The sequence below is a fragment of the Ahaetulla prasina genome, chromosome 9, assembly GCF_028640845.1.
Source record: "Ahaetulla prasina isolate Xishuangbanna chromosome 9, ASM2864084v1, whole genome shotgun sequence".
Lineage (NCBI taxonomy): Eukaryota > Metazoa > Chordata > Lepidosauria > Squamata > Colubridae > Ahaetulla > Ahaetulla prasina.
The window spans coordinates 8093853-8120203 of NC_080547.1; the positions used below are offsets into that span (position 1 = coordinate 8093853).

At 46.2% G+C, this 26351-nt stretch overlaps 1 protein-coding gene across 7 annotated transcripts in view; it reads left to right on the forward strand.

Annotated features, from left to right (window-relative positions):
* ANK1 (ankyrin 1) overlaps positions 1-26351 on the forward strand; it is a 193346-nt gene that overhangs the window by 117600 nt on the left and 49395 nt on the right. For 6 of the 7 annotated variants that reach the window (XM_058194552.1, XM_058194554.1, XM_058194555.1 and 3 more), the window contains exons 10-27: positions 453-650; positions 733-831; positions 983-1081; positions 2440-2538; positions 4306-4503; positions 5026-5124; positions 5215-5313; positions 6251-6448; positions 11009-11107; positions 11767-11865; positions 12070-12168; positions 13754-13846; positions 13947-14019; positions 18263-18286; positions 21824-21920; positions 22253-22334; positions 23042-23139; positions 23278-23502. In XM_058194552.1, the coding sequence (XP_058050535.1) occupies positions 453-650; positions 733-831; positions 983-1081; positions 2440-2538; positions 4306-4503; positions 5026-5124; positions 5215-5313; positions 6251-6448; positions 11009-11107; positions 11767-11865; positions 12070-12168; positions 13754-13846; positions 13947-14019; positions 18263-18286; positions 21824-21920; positions 22253-22334; positions 23042-23139; positions 23278-23502 (2078 nt within the window). The remainder of the gene's footprint in view (positions 1-452; positions 651-732; positions 832-982; positions 1082-2439; positions 2539-4305; positions 4504-5025; positions 5125-5214; positions 5314-6250; positions 6449-11008; positions 11108-11766; positions 11866-12069; positions 12169-13753; positions 13847-13946; positions 14020-18262; positions 18287-21823; positions 21921-22252; positions 22335-23041; positions 23140-23277; positions 23503-26351) is intronic. The other variant, XM_058194550.1, reaches the window with a different exon arrangement.

Sequence of the window (26351 nt, forward strand, 5' to 3'; positions counted from 1 at the left end):
AGATCCTTTATATAGGCCATGGGGTGTGGCTCCATGACTCAGCACTTATCCAGGCCTGCCCCTCCCTTCCTTTTGCTGACGTCGCCTCTCCACTCTCCGGAAGCGTGGGTCCCTCCAGCTTCCAGCTGCCGGTAATTCCAGCTCATGGCTGGCTTCACACTCCCCAGGCTCACATGCTGTGGGGGAGGGGTTTATTTGCTCGGTCTGTCCGGGCATGGTGCCAGGACTGGGGGCTGGAGGCATGCCAGGCCGTTCGTCTGCACTATCAGTCCCTGGCTGAGATAACAGGAGATGAGAGGAGCCCGGCTGCGGAGAGGGGGGCGAGCGAGGCACAACAGATGTGCTCTCCTCATCCGATGCAGGAAATGCAGGCGCTGGTTTGCACGCTTGCCTATTCCCTAAGTACCCCCTTGCAAGGCCATTCCATGCTCATCCTTCTTTCCTTGTTCCAGAATGGCCTCTCCCCCATCCACATGGCCTCCCAAGGTGACCACTTGGACTGCGTGCGGCTTCTGCTGCAGTATAATGCCGACATTGATGACATCACATTGGATCACTTGACCCCACTGCACGTGGCCGCCCACTGCGGCCACCACCGGGTAGCCAAAATCCTGCTCGATAAGGGAGCCAAGCCTAATGCGCGGGCCCTGGTGAGTAGAGGCCAGCGAAATAAGGGCGAGGCCAGGCAGATACCTGCTTTCTGCATCACTGATTGGTCTCCTTCCCCTGCAGAACGGCTTCACTCCACTGCACATAGCCTGTAAGAAGAACCACATCAGGGTGATGGAACTGCTTCTGAAGACGGGGGCATCCATCGACGCCGTGACGGAGGTAACGGAGCCTCATGGGTTCAGGAATCTACTGATTTCTGTAGAGCTGGCCTCAAGTAAATGACAGTTTCTAACTACAGTATAGAGAAACGGATGGGGACCAATTTCAGAATTAGAATTCATTGATTTCCCTCTCGTTTTTCTCTTGCCAGTCGGGTCTCACTCCTCTTCACGTGGCCTCCTTCATGGGAAACCTTTCTATTGTCAAGATTTTGCTCCAGCGGGGAGCATCTCCCAACGTTTCCAATGTGGTGAGCAAAGACTAACTGACTTAACTGATTTGTTTTTTTCCCAACAATTTATATTGGTCTAGCTGTACGTTCCAGGCATGGCTTTCATCCCATCCAGTTTCGGTAACAGCAACAATGTCATACTTAAATCAATTTAATTAATTAATTAAACTAATCAGTGAGCTTAATTGATTTGAAAGTTTTAATTTTAAACTTTAATTAGATAATTCATTAGCTAATTAATTAAACAATTAATCAATGGAACAGCTTGTCTTTGGAAACTCTGCGTGCTCTTATCGCTGGAGGATTTTAAGAAGAGACTGGACAGCCATTTGTTCAGAATGACATAAAGTCTCCTGCTTGAGCAGGGGGCTGGACTAGAAGACCTCCAGGGTCCCTTCCAACTCAGTTATTCTGTAATAAAAAAAAAAACATCTTGAGAAGGGTCAAAACCGCAAGAAAAATTAGGAGAGTATAAGCAAGATTTGTTTTTGTGCAGGAATGCACATAATGTCTTTTTTTTCATCCTTTTATCTCTGAATATATCTGAAATGTGTTTTGGGAAACGGCCAAATATTGTTTATTTGATTTCCTGGTCTGACCCTGTGTAGCTTTTGGAGATGAAAATGTTCTTCAGGGAACAAGAGCAGACAATCCCCTCACCTGAATCTCTCTATCTGTTGTGACCCAGGCCCAAGGAGGTAGTAGTAGGCGCAATCAGTTCGAAAACAGACTTTATTAGAACAGTTGAGAATTAACTCATTCTCAGCGTAATCCAAACTAAATTAAAGCAAATTCTTCATAACGCAACTCTTATCACTAACCTTGGTCTAATTAGGCAAACTGCCAAAGGCTTTTCTTGGCAAAAATTCAAAAGCAGAAGACGCTGACAAGAAACGAATGCAGCAAGACAAAGAGCAAGGCTATCATCGTTGTTTTCCGGCAAAGAGCCCAAACGCCGTTGCTGGTCTTTTAAGCCTTATGGGAGGGGCCAATCATCTCTTGGCCCTACTCTCGAGTCGTCCTCTTTGCCTGAGCTGCTCTTGCCTTCTGGCAGCTCTTCACATGTGTGCATTAAGAACAGGCTCCTCCTATTCCTCTGCCTCACTACTGTCAGTCTCTGGAGGCTCCGGAGTCCTCACATCACTCCCAGATGGCCCTGGCCCCACCTCAGCCTCCGACGCAGAGCCCTCATCTGGGCCTTCCCCAGCCTCCAGGACTGGCCCATGTTCTTCCTCAGCCTCATCGCTGTCCGAATCCATTGCCAGCTCCGCAGGCTGCTGGCGGACCACAACACTGTCTTTGAATTCTGAGGGAGGCTGATGGGAATTTTTCTCAGCTCCAGATGTTCTCTGGTTTCTCTTCTTCTATTTACACAGAAAGTAGAGACACCTCTTCACATGGCCGCTCGGGCCGGGCACAGCGAGGTAGCAAAGTATCTTCTCCAGAACAAAGCCAAGGTCAATGCCACAGCTAAGGTGGGTACCTGTCTGTCTTTGGGATCAATAAGTCCCAGTGAATGCATGGCTAGCTTTTTCCCTTCTTAGTGGCTGCATGTAGGAGAAAAACAGGGATAGCTGGGAGGTGGGGTTAAACAAGTCATCTGCCTAGTGTCACAAACACCATGGCCACAAACAGTTCAAGTTCAACTCCTCTTGAATTCCGTTGGCACCGAGTTAGATCAATTTTTTTTTAAAAAAAGAGTTTTTTATTTTTTAACACACACACACCAACAAACAAGGCATATTTTTCTGAAATATTGGCCGAGTCACAAATTTGTCCAACTTTTAGTTATCTCCCAACACAAGTTATATATTTCACTTTTTGCCCAGATATTCTTTCTCTCTAATTTTTATTTTCTTTTCCTTATTTCTGTTATATAACTAATCTTACCATTCGCCCTAATCTCTAATCATTAATCAATTTTTCTCTCCCCCCCCCATTGTTTCCTCCAAGTTAAAACCCTTTAATTTCAAATCAATCATTTTCTAATCTTTAACCCTAATTCTAAATCATCCCCTTCAAATATTTTCCCATTACTCCCTTTTTCACAACATGACATAGATTAATTCCAGGCACAAAAATTTATATTCATTTTTTTAAGTTGAACATAATTTCAAACGCTTTAACTAAATCCCAACAATTAGAAACATTTCAACTATTACAACCTCTTATCTTGCATTTACTACTATTCCATACAATTTAACACATATAAGATTATTTATTTATTTATTTATTTATTTATTTGATTTCTATACCGCCCTTCTCCCGAAGGACTCAGGGCGGTGTACAGGCAAGAATAAAACAGACGGTGCAATATACAAAATTAAAATACAGTTAAAAAACTTATTTCAAAATTGGCCTGAAAAATAAAATATATAATAAGCTAAAAAACCCCATTTAAAATTAATTTCTAAGAATTTAAAAATTTGTTAAAATCCATTTAAGCCAGCCCCGCGCGAATAAAAAGATGCGTCTTCAGTTCGCGACGGAATGTCCGAAGGTCAGGTATTTGGCGTAAACCCGGGGGAAGCTCGTTCCAGAGTGTGGGAGCCCCCACAGAGAAGGACCTTCCCCTGGGGGCCGCCAGCCGACATTGCTTGGCGGACGGCACCCTGAGAAGTCCCTCTCTGTGAGAGCGTACGGGTCGGTGGGAGGCATGTGGTAACAGCAGGCGGTCCCGTAATGATTAAAATCATTCACTTCTATTTCTCATTTCCCATTATTATTGTTATTATAGTATTATTATTATTGTTATTATTATATTATAGTTTTGTAGGCAGGAGAGGCGGGAACAACAGAAGCAGGGGTGGGGCAGGCCTAGGAAGTGCTGAGTCATGGAGCCACCCCCCACAGGATATAAAAGCAGCAAGGGCTGCTATGCCTCTTCGTAGCAGACAAATCAACTGCTTGACTAGAGCTGAAGAACTGTTTGTTGACTCATTGGCGTCGAGGGAGATAACAGAGACACTTGGTAGACGCTCGCGAGTTTGCTGCCAGAGCTGATAGTGCCGGCTAATTAAGCCATCGCTCGGACTGAGGCGAGGGGGACAGAACAGCATCATACAGTTGTTCCTGTGTTCCCGCAACTCACTGGATCAAAACCAACTCGGGTCCTAGCCTAGTGACTTCCTCGTACAAGACAGTTTCGCGTCCTCCTTGGGAGGAGCATGGAAAAGGCAGGCCACTCCCACAGGGCCACGCAACGAGCTAGGATGAGGAAGGTGTGTCTTTTCTTCTTTCAGGATGATCAGACGCCGTTGCACTGTGCCAGCCGCCTCGGCCACTGCACCATGGTCAAGCTGCTCCTGGAGAGCGGCGCCGATGCTAATCTCTCCACCACCGCTGGGCACGCGCCGCTGCACATCACGGCCCGCGAGGGGCACCTGGATTGTGTTTGTGCTCTCCTGGACAAAGAGGCATCCCAGACTGCCATGACTAAGGTTGAGAAAGAAGGTCTTCCCTTCTTCCCCTTTTCCTTTCCTTCTCTTCCTTTCCTTTCCTTTCCTTTCCTTTCCTTCTTCCCTTCCCTTCCCTTCCCTTCTTCCTTTCCTTTCCTTTCCTTTCCTTTCCTTTCCTTTCCTTTCCTTCCTTCCTTCCTTCCTTCCTTCTTCCTCTTCCTTCCTTCCTTCCTTCTTCCTTCTTCCTTCCCTTCCCTTCTTCTTTTCTTTTCTTTTCTTTTCTTTTCTTTTCCTTTCTTTTCTTTTCTTTTCCTTCCCTTCCCTTCCCTTCCCTTCCTTTTCCTTTCCACCCCTCCCCTCCCCCTTAACAACTATCTCACTTAGCAACCTAAATTTTGGTTCAATTATGGTCATAAGTTGAGGGTTACTGGTATTCTTCCTGGAAGGCAGATTCTGCAGTTGTGGGGAGGGGGGTCAGTACCTGAATGGGCAGAGAGGTGTGGGCCAGCGTGGGGGGGGTCTTCCCATTGTCCCCAGTTGCTGACACTCCCTGTTTCTCCCCAGAAAGGATTTACCCCTCTGCACGTTGCTTCCAAATACGGGAAGGTGGATGTGGCCGAGGCTCTGTTGGAACGCAACGCACAACCCAACGCGGCGGGGAAGGTGCGTATAAGGATCCAGCCTCACAGTGGCTGGGAGGTGCCGCTGCTGCCCTCGGTGGGTCCTCTCATTTTGTTCCTGCCTCCTCCACAGAACGGCCTGACGCCTCTGCATGTTGCCGTCCACCACAACAACTTGGACATTGTGAAAGTGCTGCTCCCCAAGGGGGCATCTCCACACAGCGTAGCCTGGGTAAGAGGCATGTCGAGACGGGGGCTCCCTCCTGGTTGCCTTTAGGGGATGGGGGCCCCCCCTGCAAGGCAGTTATTACAGGGCCCTGTCCTGCCACCCGTGTGCAACGCAGGGCAACCTCCGTGCACTTGTGTGAGACTCTGGAAGTTTCGGGAGAGGGGTCTCAGCAGTCTGTGCCCTCAGTTCCCTCCCTTAAGCTCACCCAAAACACCAAAAAAGCAGGCAGGCAAGGAAGGAAGGAAGGAGAGAAAGAAAGAGGGAAGGGAGGAAAAAAGGAAGGGAGGAAGGAAAGAAGGAAAGAAAGAAAAGAAAGAAAGAAAGGAAGGAAGGAAAGAAGAAAGGGAGGAAGGAAAGAAAGAAGGAAAGTAGGAAGAAGGAAGGAAGGAAAGAAGGAAAGAAGGAAGGAAAGAAGGAGGGAAGGAAGGAAAGAAAGAAGGAAAGTAGGAAGAAGGAAGGGAAGGGAAGGAAGGAAGGAAGGAAGGAAGGAAGGAAGGAAGAAAAGAAGGAAAGTAGGAAGAAGGAAGGAAGGAAAGAAGAAAGGGAGGAAGGAAAGAAAGAAGGAAAGTAGGAAAAAGGAAGGAAGGAAAGAAGGAAAGAAGGAGGGAAGGAAGGAAGGAAAAGGAAAGGAAAGAAGGAAGGGAAGGGAAGGAAGGAAGAAAGGAAGGAAGGAAGGAAGGAGCTAGCTAGCTTTGGAGAACAGGTCAACCCCCTCTTCTCTGTGACATCCTCTCAAATATTGGAAGACTGCTAAGTCTTCTCTTTGTTAGGATAGACATACCTAATTTCGTTAACTGGTCATCATACAGTTTCACTTCCAGCCCCTTGGAGCTTCAACCATGCAAGAAGGGCTTGGTTCTAGCTCCTTGAGGACCAAAGGCGTGGAGATATTGGACCTTCTGATTTCTCAGCAACTTTCCTGCTGGTCTCTCTACGACAGAATGGATACACTCCTTTGCACATCGCAGCCAGGCAGAACCAAATGGAGGTGGCTTGCAGCCTACTGCAATATGGTGCTTCCGCCAACGCGGAATCCACGCAGGGAATGACGCCGCTACACCTGGCGGCCCAGGAGGGCCACGCGGACATGGTGGTGCTGCTCCTTTCCAAGCAGGCGAATGGCAACCTTGGTAACAAGGTGAGTAGGTCGTTTTCTTTGTTACCCCCTCTTGTACAACAACACCTCTTGTAAAAGTATTAGGGGGAAAAAGAGAGATTTTTGTTAAAAGAGCGAAAACAGCATGAATCAGACGTCCAGCAAGCAAGGCAATCATTACACCAATTATGCATAGCATTGGTAAACGTCTTTCCATGCTTTGAGGCTGTTGTGACCCAGGCCCAAGTAGGTAGTAGGAAACTCAGTCAGTGTAAAAACAAACAAACTTTATTAGAACAGCTGAGAATTACTTCATTCTCAGCGTAGTCCAACTAAACCGAAGCAAATTCTTCCTAACACAAATTCCTCAGTCCTATCACCAACCTTGGTCCAATTAGACAAACTGCCAAAGGCCTTTCTTGGCAAAAGTTCAGAAGACGCAGATACAAAACAAATGCAACAAGACAAAGCTATCAACGCTGTTTTCCAGCAAAGAGCCCAAATGCCATTGCTGGTCTTTTAAGCCTTATGGGAGGGGCCAATCATCTCTTGGCCTTACTCCCGAGTCGTCCTCTTTGCTTGAGCTGCTCTTGCCTTCTGGCAGCTCTTCTCATGCGTGCATTAGGAACAGGCTCCTCCTGTTCCTCTGCCTCACTACTGTCAGCCTCTGGAGGCTCTGGAGTCTGCATATCACTCCCCGAGGGCCCTGGTGGTCCCACCTCTGCCTCCGATGCAGAGCTCTCATCCGGGCCTTCCTCAGCCTCCAGGACTGGCCCAAGTTCTTCCTCAGCCTCATCTCTGTCTGACTCCGTTGCCAGCTCTGCAGGCTACTGGCAGACCACGACAGAGGCATCTGCTAGGGATTAGCAACTGGACGGAATCTGTTGCTTTCTCCTGTTTATTTGTGGGGTTTTCTATAAACACCATCTTTTTGGCCACTGTTGAAGGAGATCAAATTCTTCCCACACCAGCAGTATTCCTCTTTCGTTTGTACACTGCCAATTTTTTGTTTTTTTTAAAAAAACTGAAAATAAAGATCTGTCCCTGAGCCTTTTTGGCTTCTTTTCATTACAAAAATAAAATGAGATAGAGGGAGGAAGTGCCATCTGCGTGAGCCTGCTTCTGCCACACAACCTCCTTGGACGTTTTACTTGGCTCATGAACAGCACCGAGCTGTTGCAGGTTGTCCTCGAGGGGACACCCACAAACCACCCACTGTGGCAAGAGTGACAAGGGATAGCACACCACCGGGAAAGCTGTGGAAGGAAATAGCTGAACCTGCCGTCCTGCTCCCAATCAGGACTTGCTCTCTAGGAAGGAGAAGCATTTTGCTGGCTGTTGCAGATCCAGATCGAGCCCAGACAGATTTAGCTCTGACCTGGAGAAATTGCTCCAGAAAAGTTAAAAACCATGAGAAAGAAGCTGAGAAATTTTTGAGAAAGAGGCTTTGCCATTGAAAAGGGGACCGTTTTGGACCTGCATTCAAGAGTGCTGAATAGAATAGAATAGAATAGAATAGAATAGAATAGAATAGAATAGAATAGAATAGAATAGAATAGAATAGAATAGAATAGAATAGAATAGAACAGAACAGAACAGAACAGAACAGAAATAGAACAGAACAAGGAATAGGAATAGGAATAGGAATAGGAATAGGAATAGGAATAGGAATAGAATAAAACAGAACAGAACAATAGAGTAGAATAGAATAGAATAGAATAGAATAGAATAGAATAGAATAGAATAGAATAGAATAGGATAGAACAACAGAACAGAACAGAACAGAACAGAATAATAGAGTGGAATGGAATGGAATGGAATAGAATAGAAAAGAATAGAACAGCGGTTCTCAACCTGTGGGTCGCGACCCCGTTGGGGGTCGAATGACGATTTGCCAGGGGTCACCTAAGACAATCAGAAATATGGGAAGTATACTTGCAAGTCGAAGAAGTATACTTGCAACCGCTCCAATGGTTGACTCCACAAGCCAGCTGCAGGCTCTTCAAATCGCTAGCCGAATTCGGCTTCAGGCGCGATGAATTAAAAAAAAGAGAAATCTTTGCTCTGATGTCTCCCTCTCAAGCCAGCTGCAATCACTCCCAATCACTAGCCTAATCTGGCTTCAGGCGCAATCAACTTAACAGGGGAGGAGTCTCCGCTTTAATGCCTCCGTCCTCAAGGCAATCGCAAGCAGTTCAGATCGCTAGCCAATACGGCTTCAGGCGCGATAGATTCAAAATGAAAATAATTTTACGGTTGGGGTCGCCACATCGTGGGGAATTGTATTAAAAGGGTCGCAGCACTATAAAAGTTGAGAACCACTGGAATAGAACAACAGAACAGAACAGAACAGAATAATAGAGTGGAATGGAATAGAATAGAATAGAATAGAATAGAATAGAATAGAATAGAATAGAATAGAATAGAATAGAATAGAATAGAATAGAGTTGGAAAGGACCTTGGAGGCCTTCTAGTCCAACCCCCTGCTTAGGCAAGAAACCCTACACTCCTTCAGACAAATGGATGTCCAACCTCTTCTTAAAAACTTCCAGTGTTGGAGCATTCGCAACTTCTGGAGGCAAGTGGTTCCACTGATTAATTGCTCTCACTCTCAGGAAATTTTAATTTGAGGTTGGATCTCTCCTTGATTAAGTATAGAGTGCCAACACTGCAAGAATAACAAAAATATACTTTTGTACATTTTTTAAAAAATGTATGTTTAGAAGTATTTTTTTTTAAATAAGAACCACAGGGAGCAGTTATTTTATTACCTAACAAAATAAAAGTCATTCCTTATAATCTATATATATATATAAAAGCAAAAACCACTCATGCTGTAATCATGAAATCTCCAGAACTGTAAAGCCTACAAACTTGAAATTTGCCACGTCTGTTCCTCTTGGCTTCTAGGTGCTTCCTAAGAAAGGATTTTTCAAAATGACCATCAGATCATTAGTATTTCATATATAGAGTATTATATTCACACGATGCTAAGGAGCTAGACATTCTACTCCCCCTCCCCATCTGAAAAGAACTCTGTTCCAACTGCCAGTTGCTTTACATTAACACGCTCTGATGCTACCCCTTCGCTAAACCGGGCGTGGGCGTGGCCAGCACGTGACTCAGCTGGCCTGTGGGCTGGGAGATTCTACTCCCCCTCTGTTCCAACTGCCAGTTGCCTTATATTAATTAACACACTCTGGTGCTATGAAGTTACACATTCTACATTAAGTTTTAGGCTTTAAGAGTCAACTTATCAAGCCCGAGGACATAGTTTCGTAGTGAAGCATAGTTCATCATATTACTTGGCTCATCCGTAATCTGCATGGTATTCTACAAAGAGAAGTTGCAATCTGTCCAATATCAGCTCTCACGACCAGGTCGAAGAGACCTTGGAGGTCATCCGGTCCAACCCCTTTGTTCAAGCAGAAGACCCTATGCCATTCCAGACAAATGGTTGTCCAGCCTCTTCTTCAAAACCTCCAATGAGGGAGCACCCACAACTTCTGAAGGAAAACCTTTTCACTGATTAATTGTTCTTTGTCAGTAAATTTCTCCTTGAATATAAGGAGGTAGAGAATGGCTGGATCATTTCTCATATTTAAAAAAGTTTTATTTTAACATTCTTATCCAATAACATATCCAATAACATATTTAATGTACCATCATATACAATTAATCGGACCTGCCCGGTCACCACCCCCTTCCTTTAACTTAATTAAAGAAATTAAGTTGGAAATATGAACTATTCTTGAGAGACTGCTTAAGGAAGAAAGACATTTTAGAAGAACCCTTGGTGAATATTGGAAGATGGAACGTTGTTTTGATATTGATTGATGAAGGTTGGATATTAAAAACTATGTACTTTATTCAAGAACAAACACTAACTCAATCGGAAATTTCTGAGAACTCTAGGAGTGGAATGGTCTTATTTATAATGGATTGGAAGAAAAGTATCTTCTTTGTCTCTGGAAGGGGAGTGGAGGTTTTAAGGAGTGATTATGGATTATGATTTGTGCTATATTTTAATTTTTGTTGTTAGTTTTATACCCTGTATTCGGTTCTCGGAAGTCCCGGGGGGTGGGGGGAGGAAGGGGAAGGGAGGGGGAGGGGGGATGAGGGTAGAAAATGGATTGATGGTCAATGTACAAAGATGATCGAAGACGTATAATTAATGTAAGATTGGAGCTGCCTGGCTACCACTTCAGAATGATGGGAAAGAAGGAAGTAGAAGGAGGTAGGAAAGAGAAGAGGAGGAAGAGGAAAGGAAGGAAGAGGGATAGAAGAGGGAGAAGAAAGGAGGAGGGAGGAAGGAGGAGAGGAGGTAGATAAGAGAGGGGGAGGATGGTTGTGGAAAGTAGAAGAAGGTAGAGAAGGGAAGAGAGCTGGATCATTTCTATGGAAGGGATCGTTTCTCTTTGATCCTGGCTAAATTCCCTTCCCTGAAGTTATCTGGAGATCAATCAATCAATCAATCAATCAAAAAGAGCTGGAAGACAAGATGCAGGGATTGGTGAAGCTTCTTCAGGCCTGATAGGAGGATTCATAGGATCAGTTTCCAGGTTCCTCTTTGAGCAAACTTGGATCTTTTTTCATTCCAGAGCGGTCTCACCCCACTCCACCTAGTGGCCCAAGAAGGACACCTCCAGGTGGCAGATAACCTGCTGAGGCACGGAGTCCAAGTGGACGCAACGACTCGGGTGAGTCCCCTTCTGTCATCCCATAAGACCAGAGGGAGGAGCCAGTCCCCCTGTGGGAGGAGCCATCCCCCCTGTGGGAGGAGCCAGAGAATTGCTAGCAAGGGGACAAATTGTGTGGGTTAAGACCAAGAGAAAGGGGATATAATGAACTGAGGGGAGATTGCTTGTCCTGATGGTTTACCACCAATCTTGCAAGGATGGGAGGCCGTAATATTTATTTTATTTGTTGGTTGATTTGTATCCTGCCTTCATTGTTTTGTTTTTAAATAACTCAAAAGGATGCAAACATATCCAGTTCACCTTCTTCCTCCCGTTTTCCCTACAACAACAAGAACAACCCTGTAAGGTGGGGTGGGCTGAAAAAGAGTCACCCAGCTGGCTTTCAGAATAGAATAGGCTGGAGCTGGAAGGGACCTCGGAGGTCTTCTAGTCCAGCCCCCTGCTCAAGCAGGAGAACCTACGCCATTTCAGATACGTGACTGTCTCTAATCTCTTCCGAAAAAACCTCCAGCGACGGAGCGCCGGCGATTTCTGAAGGCCTAAGGCGGGACTAGAACTCACCCTCTCCTGGTTCCAGAGCGGGCTGCGGAGTTCGCTGGAAAGGCCGTGAGGCCTAACAGTGGTTGCGAGATCTATCCCGGTTTCTTCTTGCCTTCCAGATGGGCTACACCCCGTTGCACGTGGCTTGCCATTACGGGAATATCAAACTGGTGAAATTTCTGCTGCAGCATCGGGCGGATGTCAATGGCAAAACCAAGGTATGGGGGCAGAGGTGGGCGGCGAAGGTCAAAGAAGTCAAGATGGAAGCCGCAACCAGGCTACCGAAGCCCCGCCCCTTTTACGGATGGCGGAAGTCTTGACATTCCTACTGTTGGAAGGCCATTATGTCTTTTTCATTGCTCTGGTCTCCCTCCCTCCATCTCTCCCTCTCTCTCTCTCTCTCTTTTTTCCCCCCCTTTCAGCTGGGTTACACGCCTCTGCACCAGGCGGCCCAACAAGGCCACACCGACATAGTCACCCTTTTGCTCAGGCACGGGGCTTCGCCCAACGAAGTCAGCTCGGTGAGTGTGGAAATCCAAGAGCCAGCTGTGTATCAGCCAGAGCAGCACACGGCCGGCTCGTAGGTCTTAAGTTGATTGTCCCTTCGTGCACTTCGGTATAATTTTATCAGGCTGCCAAATTCAGGTTCGGTGTAGAATTTGGATTGGTGTTTTGAACAATAGTTGACACACAATCTCGGTCAGGATTTGCATAATTGTGAATAATCAGCCCTCCCTTCCTTCCCTCTCTCTCTTTCTTCCTCTCCTTCCTTCCTTCCTTCCTTCCTTCCTTCCTTCCTTCCTTCCTTCCTTCCTTCCTCTTCCTCCCTCCTTCCTTCCTTCCTTCCTTCCTCTTCCTCCTTCCTTCCTCTTCTTCCTTCCTTCCTTCCTTCCTTCCTTCCTTCCTTCCTTCCTTCCTTCCTTCCTTCCTTCCTTCCTCTCTCTTCCTTCCTTCCTTCCCTCCCTTTTCTTCCTTCCTTCCTTCTTCTTTCTTCCTTCCTTCCTTCCTCTTCCTTCCTTCCTCTCTCTCTTCCTTCTTCCTCTCCTTCCTTCCTTCCTTCCTTCCTTCCCTCCCTCCCTCCCTCCTTCCTCTTTCTTTCTTTCTTTCTTTCTCTCTCTCTCTCTCTCTCTCTGTCTCTCGCCCCCTCCCTCCCTCCCTTCATTCATCCTTTCTTTCTTTCTTTCTTTCTTTCTTTCTTTCTTTCTTTCTTTCTTTCTTTCTCTCTCTCTCTCTCTCTCTCTTTCTCTCTCTCTCTCTCTTTCTCTCTCGCCCCCTCCCTCCCTCCCTTCGTTCATCCCTTCAATATATAAAATACAAAGAAACATAGAAATAGGAAGTTAGGGGAAGGAGAAAGAGAGGGGGAAAGAAAGTGTGAAGTACAAGGCAAAAAAGAAAGTAAAGCATTGATTTCCAACTCTTTGTAGCATAGTACAAGATAAAAACATCCCAGCCTCAACTTTTTACTTTTACACATCAATATAGAACTCGCCATTTTTATAATGACAAATCGATCTCATCAGCAAAACCAAAGTCAGAGTTTCATCTATATTTTTTCATGCCAAATTCCAGAAGTGGTCTCCAAGGGAACGACGTTCTTAAATACATTCTCCTCTTCAAATAAAATGCTCAATTTTAACCATTCCTGCTTTATCTTCCTTGCTATGGAAATAGGATGCGTTTCTATTTGCACCTAATAACCTTTGTGGAACGTTCCACCCTTTTTATTAGCAAAGTTCACTTTCTATAAAACAGAATAACAGAGTTGGAAGGGACCTTGGAGGTCTTCTAGTCCAACCCCCTGCTTAGGCAGGAGACCCTACACCACTTCAGACAAATGATTATCCAATCTCTTCTTAAAAACTTCCAGTGTTGGAGCATCCACAACTTCTGGAGGCAAGTCGTTCCACTGATTCATTGTCCTCACTGTCAGGAAATTTCTCCTTAGTTCTAAGTTGCTTCTCTCCTTGATTAGTTTCCACCCGTTGCTTCTTGTTCTACTCTAAGGTGCTTTGGAGAATAGTTTGACTCCCTCTTCTTTGTGGAAACTCCTGAGATATTGGAACTCCCTCTCTCTCTCTCCCTCTCTCTCTCTCTCTCTCTCTGTAGAATGGTGCCACTCCTTTGGCCATCGCCAAGCGGCTGGGCTACATTTCCGTCACCGATGTGCTGAAAGTTGTCACTGATGAAACTAGCTTCTTGGTAAGGTCAAGCCTGGTGTGTGTGTGCGTGAGAGAGAGAAAGAGACAGGGGGCTTAGAGCTTTGAGGCTCCCCTCCCATCTGACCTGTTGCTTCTTGCAGTCATTAAGCGACAAACATCGGATGAGCTTCCCCGAGACGGTGGATGAGATTCTGGATGTATCGGAGGATGAAGGTGAGGTGTGGGTGGGGTGGGGTGGGGTTGCATTGGCATACTCACCAAAAATTGGGTTGGCAGGAGCATCCCTGAAATTTGTTTCCCCTTTTTTTGGGGGGGGGGGGAGAAGAGAAAGAATGGTGTTGATGATGACATCTTATTTACAAGTTATTTCGATCCTTCTTCCTCATTGGACAGAAATAGCAATAGTGCTTAGACTTATATACCGCTTCACAGTGCTTTCCGGCCCTCTCTAAGCAGTTTATAGAGTCAGCCAACAATCTGGGTCCTCATTTTACCTACCTCGAAAGGACGGAAGGCTGAGTTGACCTGGAGCCAGTCAGGATTGAACTCCTCGCTGTGGGAAGAGTTTGCCTGCAATACTGCCTTCTAACCACTGAGAGGGAAGGAAGGAAGGAAGGAAGGAAGGAAGGAAGGAAGGAAGGAAGGAAGGAAGGAAGGAAGGAAAATAGCAATAGCACTTAGACTTATATACCACTTAAATGCCCCCAACTATCTGGGTCCTCATTTTACCCACCTTAGAAGGATGGAAGGCAGAATCAACCTTGAGCTGGTCAGGATTGAACTTCTGACAGTGGGCAGAGTTAGCTTGCAGTACTGCAGAATACTGAGAGGGAGGGAGGGAAGGAAGGAAGGAAGGAAGGAAGGAAGGAAGGAAGGAAGGAAGGAAGGAAGGAAGGAAGGAAGGAAGGAAGGAAGGAAAATAGCAATAGTACTTAGACTTATCTACCACTTTAGATGCTTTCCAACCCTCCCTAAGCGGTTTACAGAGTCAGCCTCTTGTCCCCCCCCCAACCATCTGGATCCTCATTTTACCCACCTCAGAAGGATGGAAGGCTGAGTCAATCTGGAGCCTGGTGAGATTTGAACTGCCAAACTGCTGGCAATCGGCAATTGGCAGAAGTCGCTTGCAGTACTGCACTCTAACCACTGGCGTCACTGTGGCTCTCAGAAAGAGGACAAATATAACTGATCTTTTTCCTTCTTTTAAAAAATAATAATAATTATAACCCTTTCATGTTGCATTCTGCTCCCCTTTCAGCAAAATTGATCCTTCAGACTGCCCTAGACCATTGTCTATAGGGGAGGGTGAGAATCCATGTTTTTTAGACCTAGAGCAGGGGTCTCCAACCTTGGTCCCTTTAAGACTTGTGGACTTCAACTCCCAGAGTCCCTCAGCCAGCAAAGCTGGCTGAGGAACTCTGGGAGTTGAAGTCCACAAGTCTTAAAGGGACCAAGGTTGGAGACCCCTGACCTAGAGGAACTAGTGGCTCCCGTTTTCCTTCCATCCAACACAATACCTTCCTTTTTTAACAGATTAACAAGAGTTGGAAGGGACTTTGTCGGTCATCTAGTCCAACCCCCCCCCGCCCAATAGACCAGTGTTGCAGCTTAACGATTCCCAAACCTGCGTAATGGTGAAAGAGGGATACGATTCGTATCCTGCCAGGGTATGGATGAGGGGGCCAGATCCGTTCCCTTCCTGAGAATCTCAACTCGCAACTCAACGAAACAATATATAATTTCCTAGCCGCCAGTGAGGAAAAAAAACATGCATTTAAATCGGCATCAGCAATATAGGCAGTCCTCAGTTTAGTGACTGCTCGAAGTTACAACGTCACTGAACAACGCGACTTAGGACCGTTTTTCACACTTTAATGACCGTTGCAGCGTTCCCCAGGGTCACGTGATCAAATTTCCGGTGCTTGGCAAATGGTTCACAGTTATGACGGTCGCAGTGTCCCGTGTGTGTGTGTGTCACACAATCTCCTTTTTGTGACCTTCTGTCAAGCAAAGTCCACGGGGGAGCCGGAGGAACTTAACAACCAGGTTCCTGACTTAACCACTGCACTGACTTGCTTAGCAACGGTGGCAAGAAAAGTCGTAAAACGGGGCAAAACTCACTTAGCGACCGAAATGCTCTGGGCTCCGTGGGGGTGGGTGGGTGGGTGGGTCGTAAGTTAAGGAAAAACCTATACCTGCTGAAATCCTGAAGGGCGATGGGAGGCTAAGCAAGATTTCCGTCATTCCAAAACTCGGATCTTTGCTCCCTTAACAACGTCCATTCCTGCTGCAAAGACATCTGTGGAAGGAAGACAAATAATGAAAGCAGAGTTGTGATGCAAGGTTGTGATGCACACTCTGCCCCCCCCCCCACCTCTTTGTTTTTCCTCTTTTTCTTTTTTATTGTGAGTACGTAAATTGCGAGACACCCCAATCTTCTTTCAATGCAGATTTCAATGCAGTAATGTTTAAAAGCATTCCAAATGATTGTGTTGCTTTTTTCAGCTTATTGGAAGGTTTTTAATCCTAGGAATACCTTCATCCGTGCCACAATTACACCAATCATCTATGGAAATTTTCAGTCCTCCAGGTCAGGGGTCTCCAACCTTGGCAACTTTAAGCCTGGAGGACTTCAACTCCCAGAATTCCTCAGCCAACAAAGCTTTGTCCAGTCCTTTTTCTAGATCGTTGAAGAAGAATAGAATAGAATAGAATAGAATAGAATAGAATAGAATAGAATAGAATAGAATAGAATAGAATAGAATAGAATTTTTATTGGCCAAGTGTGATTGGACACACAAGGAATTTGTCTTAGTGCATATGCTCTCAGTGTACATAAAAGAAAAGATACCTTCATCAAGGTACAACATTTACAACACAATTGATGGTCAATATATCAATATAAATCATAAGGATTGCCAGCAACAAAGTTACAGTCATACAGTCATAAGTGGAAAGAGATTGGTGATGGGAACTATGAGAAGATTAATAGTAGTGCAGATTTAGTAAATAGTTTGACAGTGCTGAGGTAACTATTTGTTTGGCAGAGTGATGGCCTTCGGGAAAAAGCTGTTCTTGTGTCTCGTTGTTCTGGTGTGCAGTGCTCTATAGCGTCGTTTTGAGGGTAGGAGTTGAAACAGTTTATGTCCTGGATGCGAGGGGTCTGTAAATATTTTCACGGCCCTCTTCTTGATTCGTGCAGTATACAGGTCCTCAATGGAAGGCAGGTTGGTAGCAATTATTTTTTCTCCAGGCTTTAAAGTTGCCAAGGTTGGAGACCCCTATTCCAGGTCACGGTTGTCCCAAAGGTAACTGGAGTTTCTGCTTTTTCTCGGAAGACGTTTCACTTCTCATCCAGGAAGCTTCTTTAGCTCTGAAACTTCAGCTCTGAAGCTTCTCGGATGAGAAGCGAAACGTCTTCCAAGAAAAACCAGAAAGTCCAGTTGCCTCTTGCAAAAAGCAACTTTGGGACAATTACACCAATCCCTTAACCCAGGAGTCTCCAACCTTGGCAACTTTAAGCCTAGAGGACTTCAACTCCCAGAATTCCCCAGCCAGCTGCTGGTTGGGGAATTCTGGGAGTTGAAGTCCTCCAGGCTTAAAGTTGCCAAGGTTGGAGACCCCTGCCTTAACCAACTTGAAAGATGGCAAGAAGAGGGCTACCTCTCCTTTCCCTCCTCCCCAGTTTTGACCCAAGCAGAGCCTGTGTTGTGTCTCGCCCACTTTCACCGCAGCCGGGGCCTTCTTATCTGCTTCCGAACGCTGAGGAATGTCCTAGTATACCTCCAGCCCCCAGCTCTGGCTCCATGCCCAGACAGGCTGAGGAGGAAGAAGTACTTCCAGCCCCCAGCTCTGGCTCCATGCCCAGGCAAACGGAGCAACTAGACCCCAACCCCTCCCCCACAGCATGTGAGCCTGAGGAAGGTCAATTACCAACAGCTGCAGACTGGAATGACCCTCACTTCAGAAGAATTGATAGGCGGCGACAGAAGGAAGGGAGGGGCAGGCCTGGATAAGTGCTGAGTCATGGAGCCACACCCCATGGCCTATATAAAGGATCTGCTTTCTGGCATTCTCTGAGTCAGGCAAAGTCTAACGTATCTTGCTGAAGTCACTTTCGGGTCTCCTGCCTGCCTTGAGAACTTTGCTAGGACTTTGGCAGAGCTGCAGAGGCACGCCTGATTCGGATTTCCCTGACCCGGCCATCAGTGGAGGAGTGGGACACAACAGCCTGGTCCTAGACCAGGGCTCTCCAAACATGACCACTTTAAGTCTTGCAGACTTCAACTCCCAGAATCCCCCAGCCAGAATTTTTGGGAGTTGACATCCAGTTGACGTGTCTTAAAGTAGCCAGGTTTGGAGACCGCTAGACTACCTTAACTTAAAAACTAGGGCGGCGGAGTCCACGGCCTTCAACCAACTCTACAAAATTGCTTTGTTTTCTCTTGCTTTGCAGGCACGACTCACGTGACTCTCCTGGGTATGGATTGTGTGTATTATTGTGGGTTTGGCTCACCCGCCCGCCCCATCGACCCCATTCCATCCCACACGGGACACGCTCGGGCCTCCCATGCCTCCATTCCATGCCAGCTGTGGCTTCCAGAGGGCCAGCTCCCCCACTGTCTCCTTATCCATTGTATCTGTGACTTAAGGGGTGGGGTGGGGTGGGGGGGCGCACAGTGAGGCCGTGTGAGCAAGCCACCATTTCATTGCTGCGGGTTCTTTGTTTAATGCTAGATTGCGAAATCTGGTACTGAAAGGAGTTGGATGCCTTGCTAGCAGGTTTATTTGACTTCTAGGCAAGGGCGGGACTTCCTTCCCCAATTTGAAGATGCGTGGACTTCAACTCCCAGATTTCCCCAAGCCAACGTGAGTTGAAGTCCACACATCTTAGAGCAGGGGTCTCCAACCTTGGCAACTTTAACACTTGTGGACTTCAACTCCCAGATTCAACTCCCAGATGAAGAATTCTGGGAGTTGAAGTCCACAAGTCTTAAAGTTGCCAAGGTTGGAGACCCCTGTCTTAGAACATTGGCCTAAAATGACCCAACTTCTTTGACTACCTCACTTGGCTTTGCTGTTCTTGACTTCCCCTTGCTTTTCACCAGCACTGTGCAGAATTTTCTCTTCCATCTTTTCCCCCAACACTTTCAATTCGCTTTTTGACTGTTGAGTGTTTGACCTAACGTTGATTTTACGGTGAAGAGAACCAGTTTGGTGTGGGGTTCCCCTTTGTACTTAGCGATGAGGCAGCCAAGGTGTGAAAAAAAATTGCCTTTCGTTGTTCCATCTTCTCTTTGGCCATCTGCGGTCTCTCTGGCCTCGTCTTCTATTCAATTCTGGGACAAAACGATACGTGGGAACGCTTGCCAGGAGTTGCTTTAGACTGGCTGGTATGAGCAGCTAGGGAGACTTTCAAGAGATGGACCAGAATATCAGACAAAACCAACAACCCCCAAACCTCATCAAAAGCCTTTTTCAGTGAGCTCAAAATACCACCAAGGGAAAGGTGAAAACAAACAAGCATTGATTTGACTTCTCCGTCATTCCTTAACACAGAGGTGGGGAACAATGGCCCCTTTATGACGTGTGGACTTCAACTCCCAGAATTCCTGAACCAAAATGGCTAGCTCAGGAATTCTGGGAATTGAAGTCCAAAAGTCATAAAAGGGCCATCATTCCCCAGCTATGCCTTAACAGCTGTTATTTCCTCATGTACCACTACCGTCATTTCCCATTCATGTCTCCTCCTGGGATCTAAGCCAGCTTCTCCCCTTCATTTTCCAAAGTTTTGAGCCATTCCCTTCTTCATGATTCTCCAAGAATCCAATGTCTTTCCCCATCCCTTGTTTTCATCTTTTAGCAGAGGGTAGTTTCTTCTAATCTCCAGTTATCTGAAAAACAAAGAATACTGTTCTACCAGCTTAGCAACACATAGCTTGCTGATGATTCTCAAACACAGGGCCAACTGCTGTTTTTCAGAGAATTCAAGGTGGTTGAAATAGTGAGTGGTGCCATGGCCTAGAAGTGGAGCTTTCACCTCGCAATCAGGAGTTATGAGTTTGATCCTAGATAGAGGCAGTTATTTCTCTCTCTCTGGGCACAATGAGAATATATCTGCTGAACAAAACTCCGCATTGGCAACAGGAAGGACATCCGGCCAGTAAAAACTCTGCTAATCCATTCAGTAAAAACTCTGCTAACTCCACCCTGCAAGGGATTATGGGGTCATTAAAAGAAGATGAAGGTGGTGCGAAATAGGAATTGCTACTCAGAATATCCACTCCATCACCGAACCAGATTTTGCAGGTGTATTCTAAAGCGTTTTGAGTCGGTGATGAAAACGAGACAAAGAAAAATGTCGGGAATCCTTTTTCCCCCCCCCCAAAGCTCCATGAAAAAAAATATCAGTCTACCCTTCAAAAGCCCTCTTTCTTTTTTTTTAAATTTGCATTTATATCCCGTCCTTCTCCGAAGACTCAGGGCGGCTTACACAGTGTTAAGCAATAGTCTTCATCCATTTGTATATTATATACAAAGTCAACTTATTGCCCCCAACAATCTGGGTCCTCATTTTACCTACCTTATAAAGGATGGAAGGCTGAGTCAACCTTGGGCCTGGTGGGACTTGAACCTGCAGTAATTGCAAGCAGCTGCTGTTAATAACAGACTGCATTAGTCTGTTGAGCCACCAGAGGCCTTTGATCTATAGCCATAGCATAGTAGTTTGTTCGGTCATATCCTACGCCATTGTTGATTGCAGGATGAAGCCACCACACGAGACCTCAAGATTATTATTCAAGAAGGCACATCTGGATTAAATATTAGTCACAGGAGGTGTTCTGACCTAGGCCTTCCCAAACCACAAAGCAGACTCCTTATCCCGACAAAAAATCCCTTTTCATTATGTTCCTGTGAATTCCTCTCATTCACCTTCAGCAGCAAAGTCTTTCAAGGGAGAATTTACAGCTGCAGACCTTATCTGGCTTGGGGAGCTGCCAGGCCAATATCTTCAAAACTTGGCAAGGAGTCTCTGAGACTCACGAACCAACTAAATTTTTGATTTGATTTTATGGGTTTGAAATTTCTGTCAATTTTATAGGGCGTTATTACATTTTAAATTTGGCTATTTGAATAAGTTTTTTAAGGGTTGTTTTTTTTAGTATTGTATGTATTGTTTCTTTTGTATTTTATTTTGGCTGTTCACCGCCCTGAGTCCTTCGGGAGAAGGGCGGTATACAAATTAAATTATTATTATTATTATTATTATTATTATTATTATTATTATTATTATTATTATTATTATTATTATTATTATTATTATTAAATGGACTAATTGTCTCCTGCAAACTCCATTCCCCTTTCGCTCCTCTTTTATTCCCTCTGGGAGGGGCGATTCATTGTCCAGCTGTGGCCTTACTCCTGAGTTGACCCTTGTTCCTTAGCTATTCCCTTCATCTGGTAACTCTGCGCATGCGCACACTAGGAACAGGCTCCAGCTGTTCGTCTGCCTCACTGATTTCTGACTCCAAAGGCAGCTGATAACTGTCATGAGGCCCTGGCCCCCTCTCTGCCTCTGACGCAGAGCCCCCATCCAAGCCTTCCCCAGACTCCAGGACTGGCCCATGTTCCTCCCCAACCTTCTCACTGTCTGAATCTACTACCAGCTCTGCTGGCCGCTGGCTGGCCACAACAGGAGGAGGACACCTTCATTACATTGGTGGGCTTCTATAGGATTCAGGTCACCAACAAGCCTTCCCCAGCCTTGCTCCACCTGGGTTGGAAAGTCCAATGGAATTCTGGAAGTTGTGGTCCAATTGTGCCTGCAACATGTTTGGTTGAATGAGCTGGCTCCAGATTAAATACAGCTGCAGGAATGGACCGTGGAAACGGATGCCCTTGTCCACCTACTTCGCATAAATCTTAGGCCACGGAAGGGTTGGCTTTCCTCTGTTGCTTTCGTTTTGTCTGACCTCTGACTGCACCATGTTTTCATCCCTGTCTCTTGATCTTTTAGGAGATGAGCTGCCGGGTACCAAGATGCAGAAACGGGAACTTCAGTATCAGGAAGACGAGAGAGAAATTGTGGAATTTGTCCCCAAATTGGATCACACGTAAGATATGGAGAGGGTGTGTTTCCGGCCTCCAGAGGGCCTCTGGAGTCTGAGGAGGCCGTTTTCGCCCTTCCGGAGGCTCAAGGAAAGCGTCCGGAGTCTGGAGAGGGCAAAAACAACCCCTCCTCCCCCCAATGGTGCAGGAGGCTGACTAGGCCACACCCACCATGGCCACGCCCACCCAGCAACTTCCCCAACCTTGCTTGTGAAAATTTTTGTGAAAATTTTTGAAGCCCACCCCTGCCTTGGAGGTAGGGTTTTAAGGAAGGCCAGGCTGCATCCTGTTTTCCCAACATCCTCCTTCCTTTTTTCAATTTTGTTTTGCGACACAGAAGGGAGGAATCACCAGCTATCCCTCGAATCCCTTGCGTTACTCCTGAGACGGTCCTGATCCAGGCTGAGGAACCTGAGCAGGTGAGTGTCAGCCCAACAGGGCTACAGTGAGGGCAGGAGCGGAAGGAGCATTCCACAGGAGCTGTGTTGATCAATTACCCGTTAGTCCAGGGGTGTTGTGGTCCGCCAGCAGCCTGCGGAGCTGGCAACGGAGTCGGACAGCAATTAGGCAGAGGTGGGGCCAGGGCCATCGGGAAGTGATGTGCAAACTCCAGAGCCTCCAGAGACTTAGAGTAGTGAGGCAGAGGAACAGGAGAAGCCTGTTCCTAATGCACGCATGAGAAGAGCTGCCAGAAGGCAAGAGCAGCTCAAGCAAAGAGGACGACTCAGGAGTAAGGCCAGGAGATGATTGGCCCCTCCCACAAGGCTTAAAACAGACCAGCAACGATGTTTGGGCTTTGCTGGAAAACAACGTTGGTAGCTTCATCTTCTTGCATTTACTTTTGTATCGGTTTGCCAAGAAAGGCCTTTGGCAGTTTGCCTAGGTTTGCGATAGGACTGAGGAGTTGTCCATGGGACCGGTGCACCCATTTTTGGCAGAGGTGCCAGAACTTCTGGGTTCCAAGATGGCAACGTGAAGAGTTTGCACGAAGTGGAGTTTTGATGGAAGAGTGTTTGTGGAGGAAAACGGCATCTGGGGGAAGGAGGTCCAGGTCATGGAGAGTCTGGCATGGATTGGTAAGGTCTAAACCTCTGTTTAATAGGAGACCCGTTCTTGTTCCATCTAGCCTTCCAAAGAGTTTGATGAAGAGTCCCTCATCCCAAGCAGTCCTGCCACAGAGACCTCTGACAACATCAGTCCGGTAGCCAGCCCTGTCCACACGGGGTGAGTCTTCTCTCCCACCTCAACCCCTTATGAAGTTGTAGGAAGGGTCTCATGTCATCATGACAAGATCGTTGCCTGTACTCTTTTGACGATGAAACTTTTGGCGGCGGTGTCTGTCTTCTTCTTCTCCCCTCCCAGGTTCCTGGTAAGTTTCATGGTAGATGCCCGTGGAGGCTCCATGCGGGGCAGCAGGCACAACGGCCTTCGCGTCATCATTCCACCCAGGACGTGTGCAGCACCAACTCGCATCACCTGCCGGCTGGTTAAGCCCCAGAAGCTACCAGCTCCACCCCCTCTGGCAGAGGAAGAAGGGCTGGCCAGCAGAATTATTGCTCTGGGCCCTGCTGGAGCACAATTCCTCAGGTGAAAACTTCCTCTCCAGATATTCTCCATGCAGATGTCATAGTTCTTCGCCAGCTTTGGGACTGGCACATGTGAGACTCATGCAGAGGTGGGAGTCACATACGGTAGCAACCGGTTCACCCAGCACCAGACATGTAAGCGTGCCCGTGGGACGTTGAACAACATGGTCGTTCACTCACGCGCACTATCTACACATGCATGCGGCGTCAAAACTACAGCAATATAGGATGGGATTACGCCTGGGTGGGTGGGCGCTACCAGTTCGCCCGAACCGGTCAACCAGCTGAATACCACTTCTGGACCCAAGTGTTTGTTGGATGCCAGGGTTGAAGAACAGTCCTCCCTCCCTCCCTCCCTCGCTCCTAGATGTAGGTTTCTGAGAACAGGCTTCATGTAGATGTTACCATCCTTTTATTTTAACGGTTGCATTAAACAGAGGTTGAAAGAGAACTGATGGTTCTCTGGTCTAGAAACATTTCAAGACTGGGTGAACGTCACAGTTTGCAGTAAGCCACCGTTTGTTTACCTTTGGGTTTGTAATTGACGCCAGAAATGGCTTGGTTGTTTCAACATACTTCCACAGTTTGGTGTAGGTGTTCTGTGAATTGTCTCAGGGCAGGACTTCCTACGTAAGAATTTTATTTGGTTTTCTACTCTATTTCCCAGTACAAACGAGAATCAGTTTGGTGTAGAAGTTAGAAACAGTGGTGAAATTCAAAAATTTCCCCTACCGGTTCTGTGGGCGTGGCTTGGTGGGCATGTGACTGGGTGGGCATGGCTTGCTGGGCATGTGACCGGGAAAACCAACTATCACACTTTACACAAAAATAACACAAAAGCTACACAGCTGACTCACACACAATGCAAAAACAGCTGGACTTCACACAAAATGGCCCCTGCAACAAGCAGGAATGCCACAGAGTCACAGAGCGCTCAAAAACAAACTATCATACTTGAAAATACCGCTTCAGGCAATTTGCTGAATTTACTTTGCTTTAAAAAGTAAAAAAAAAAAGTTCCAACAATTGCGCGGCACAACTGATTGTCACAGCAGATTGTCGGAATCTTTTTTTACTTTTTTAAAGCATTTTTTAACTACCTATTGCCTCAACTGGTAGTAAAAAAAAATTATTTATTTTATTTATTTATTTATTTATTTAATCATATTTGTATACCGCCCTATCTCCCAAGGGACTCAGGGCGGTTAACAGCCATATAAAATATACATAAATAAATACAAGTTAAAACCCCAATTAAAAAACTTATTACATACGGCCGAATATTAAAACCACAATAGAATAATAAAAAACCCCATTAAAACCAAATTTAAAATTTAAAAAACCTAGTCCAGTCCTGCGCAAATAAAAAGATGTGTCTTAAGCTCGCGGCGAAAGGTCCGAAGGTCCGGAAGCTGACGAAGTCCTGGGGGAAGTTCATTCCAAAGGGTGGGAGCCCCCACAGAAAAGGCCCTTCCCCTGGGCGTCGCCAGCTGGTACTGCCTGGCTGACGGCACCCTGAGGAGTCCCTCCCTGTGAGAGCGTACGGGTCGGTGAGAGGCAATCGGTGGCAGTAGGCGGTCCCGTAAGTATCCCGGCCCAATGCCATCCTTAAAAAAAAAAAATCCTTAAAAAAAGTAAAAAAAAAAAGTTCCAACAATTGCGCGACACAGCTGATTGTCACAGCAGATTGTCGGAATCTTTTTTTACTTTTTTAAACTACCATTTTTTAACTACCTATTGCCTCAACCGGTAGTAAAAAAAAATCCTTAAAAAAAGTAAAAAAAAAAAAGTTCCAAAGATCAGCTGTGCCACACGATCGTTGAAACTTTTTTTTTTTTACTTTTTAAACCATCTTTTTTACTACCGGTTCGGTTGAACCAGTAACATTTTCACTACCGGTTCTGGAGAACCGCCCCGAACCGGTAGCATTTCACCCCTAGTTACAAAGCCAGCTGGTAACTTTGGGCCAGTCACTTTTTCCCAATTCCAGGAAAGAAGCGATGGCAAACCACTTCTGAAAAACCACACACACAATTGAACGGATGAAAAATAAACGATATCAAACAGGAATGTTTTTATAGCGAAGATGCAGCCTTTTTCAAATCAGTGCACTTAAGATGTGTTGAATGATAGCTTCCAAAATTTTGAGCCAGAATGGACTACTTCCATGACTGACTCTGCTGTCAGTCTGGCTGCCAAGAAATCTGACCGTAGTTTCCAATTCTCCAGCAAACAAAACTAAACGTCTTTAGGACATGAGCCGCTAGTATTGAAAAAGGATTGAGTGGAGGTTTTGGTGGGAGAGCATTTCTTGTAAATGACATGATACGTATAGGTGTCCGAATTCCAGATTCTGGACAGCCTTGGTACTGGGAGTCTGTAGAAATCCTCAGTCCTCCAGGTCATGGTTGTCCCAAAGCAGTGGTGGGATTCAAGTAATTTGACAACCGGTTCTCTGCCCTAATGATTTCTTCCAACAACCAGTTTGCTAAACTGCACAGACAATTAACAACCGGTTCTCCCGAAGTGGTGCGAACTGGCTGAATCCCACCACTGTCCCAAAGGTACTTTCTCAGGAGGCAACTGGACTTTCTTGTTTTTTTTCTTTGAAGACATTTCACTTCTCATCCAAGAAGCTTCTTCAGCTCTGACTAGATCAGTGGTGGGTTTCCAAAATTTTCGCTACTGGTTCAGTGGGTGTGGCTAGGTGGGGGGCATGTGACTGAGTGGGCATGGTGAACTTGAGGTCACTCACACCCATGCCCACTCAGTCACATGATCTCTCGTGCCCACAGGAAAAGGTAGGAAATTTTTTGGATTTTCCACCTCTCTACCCCCGCCCTCCTTTTG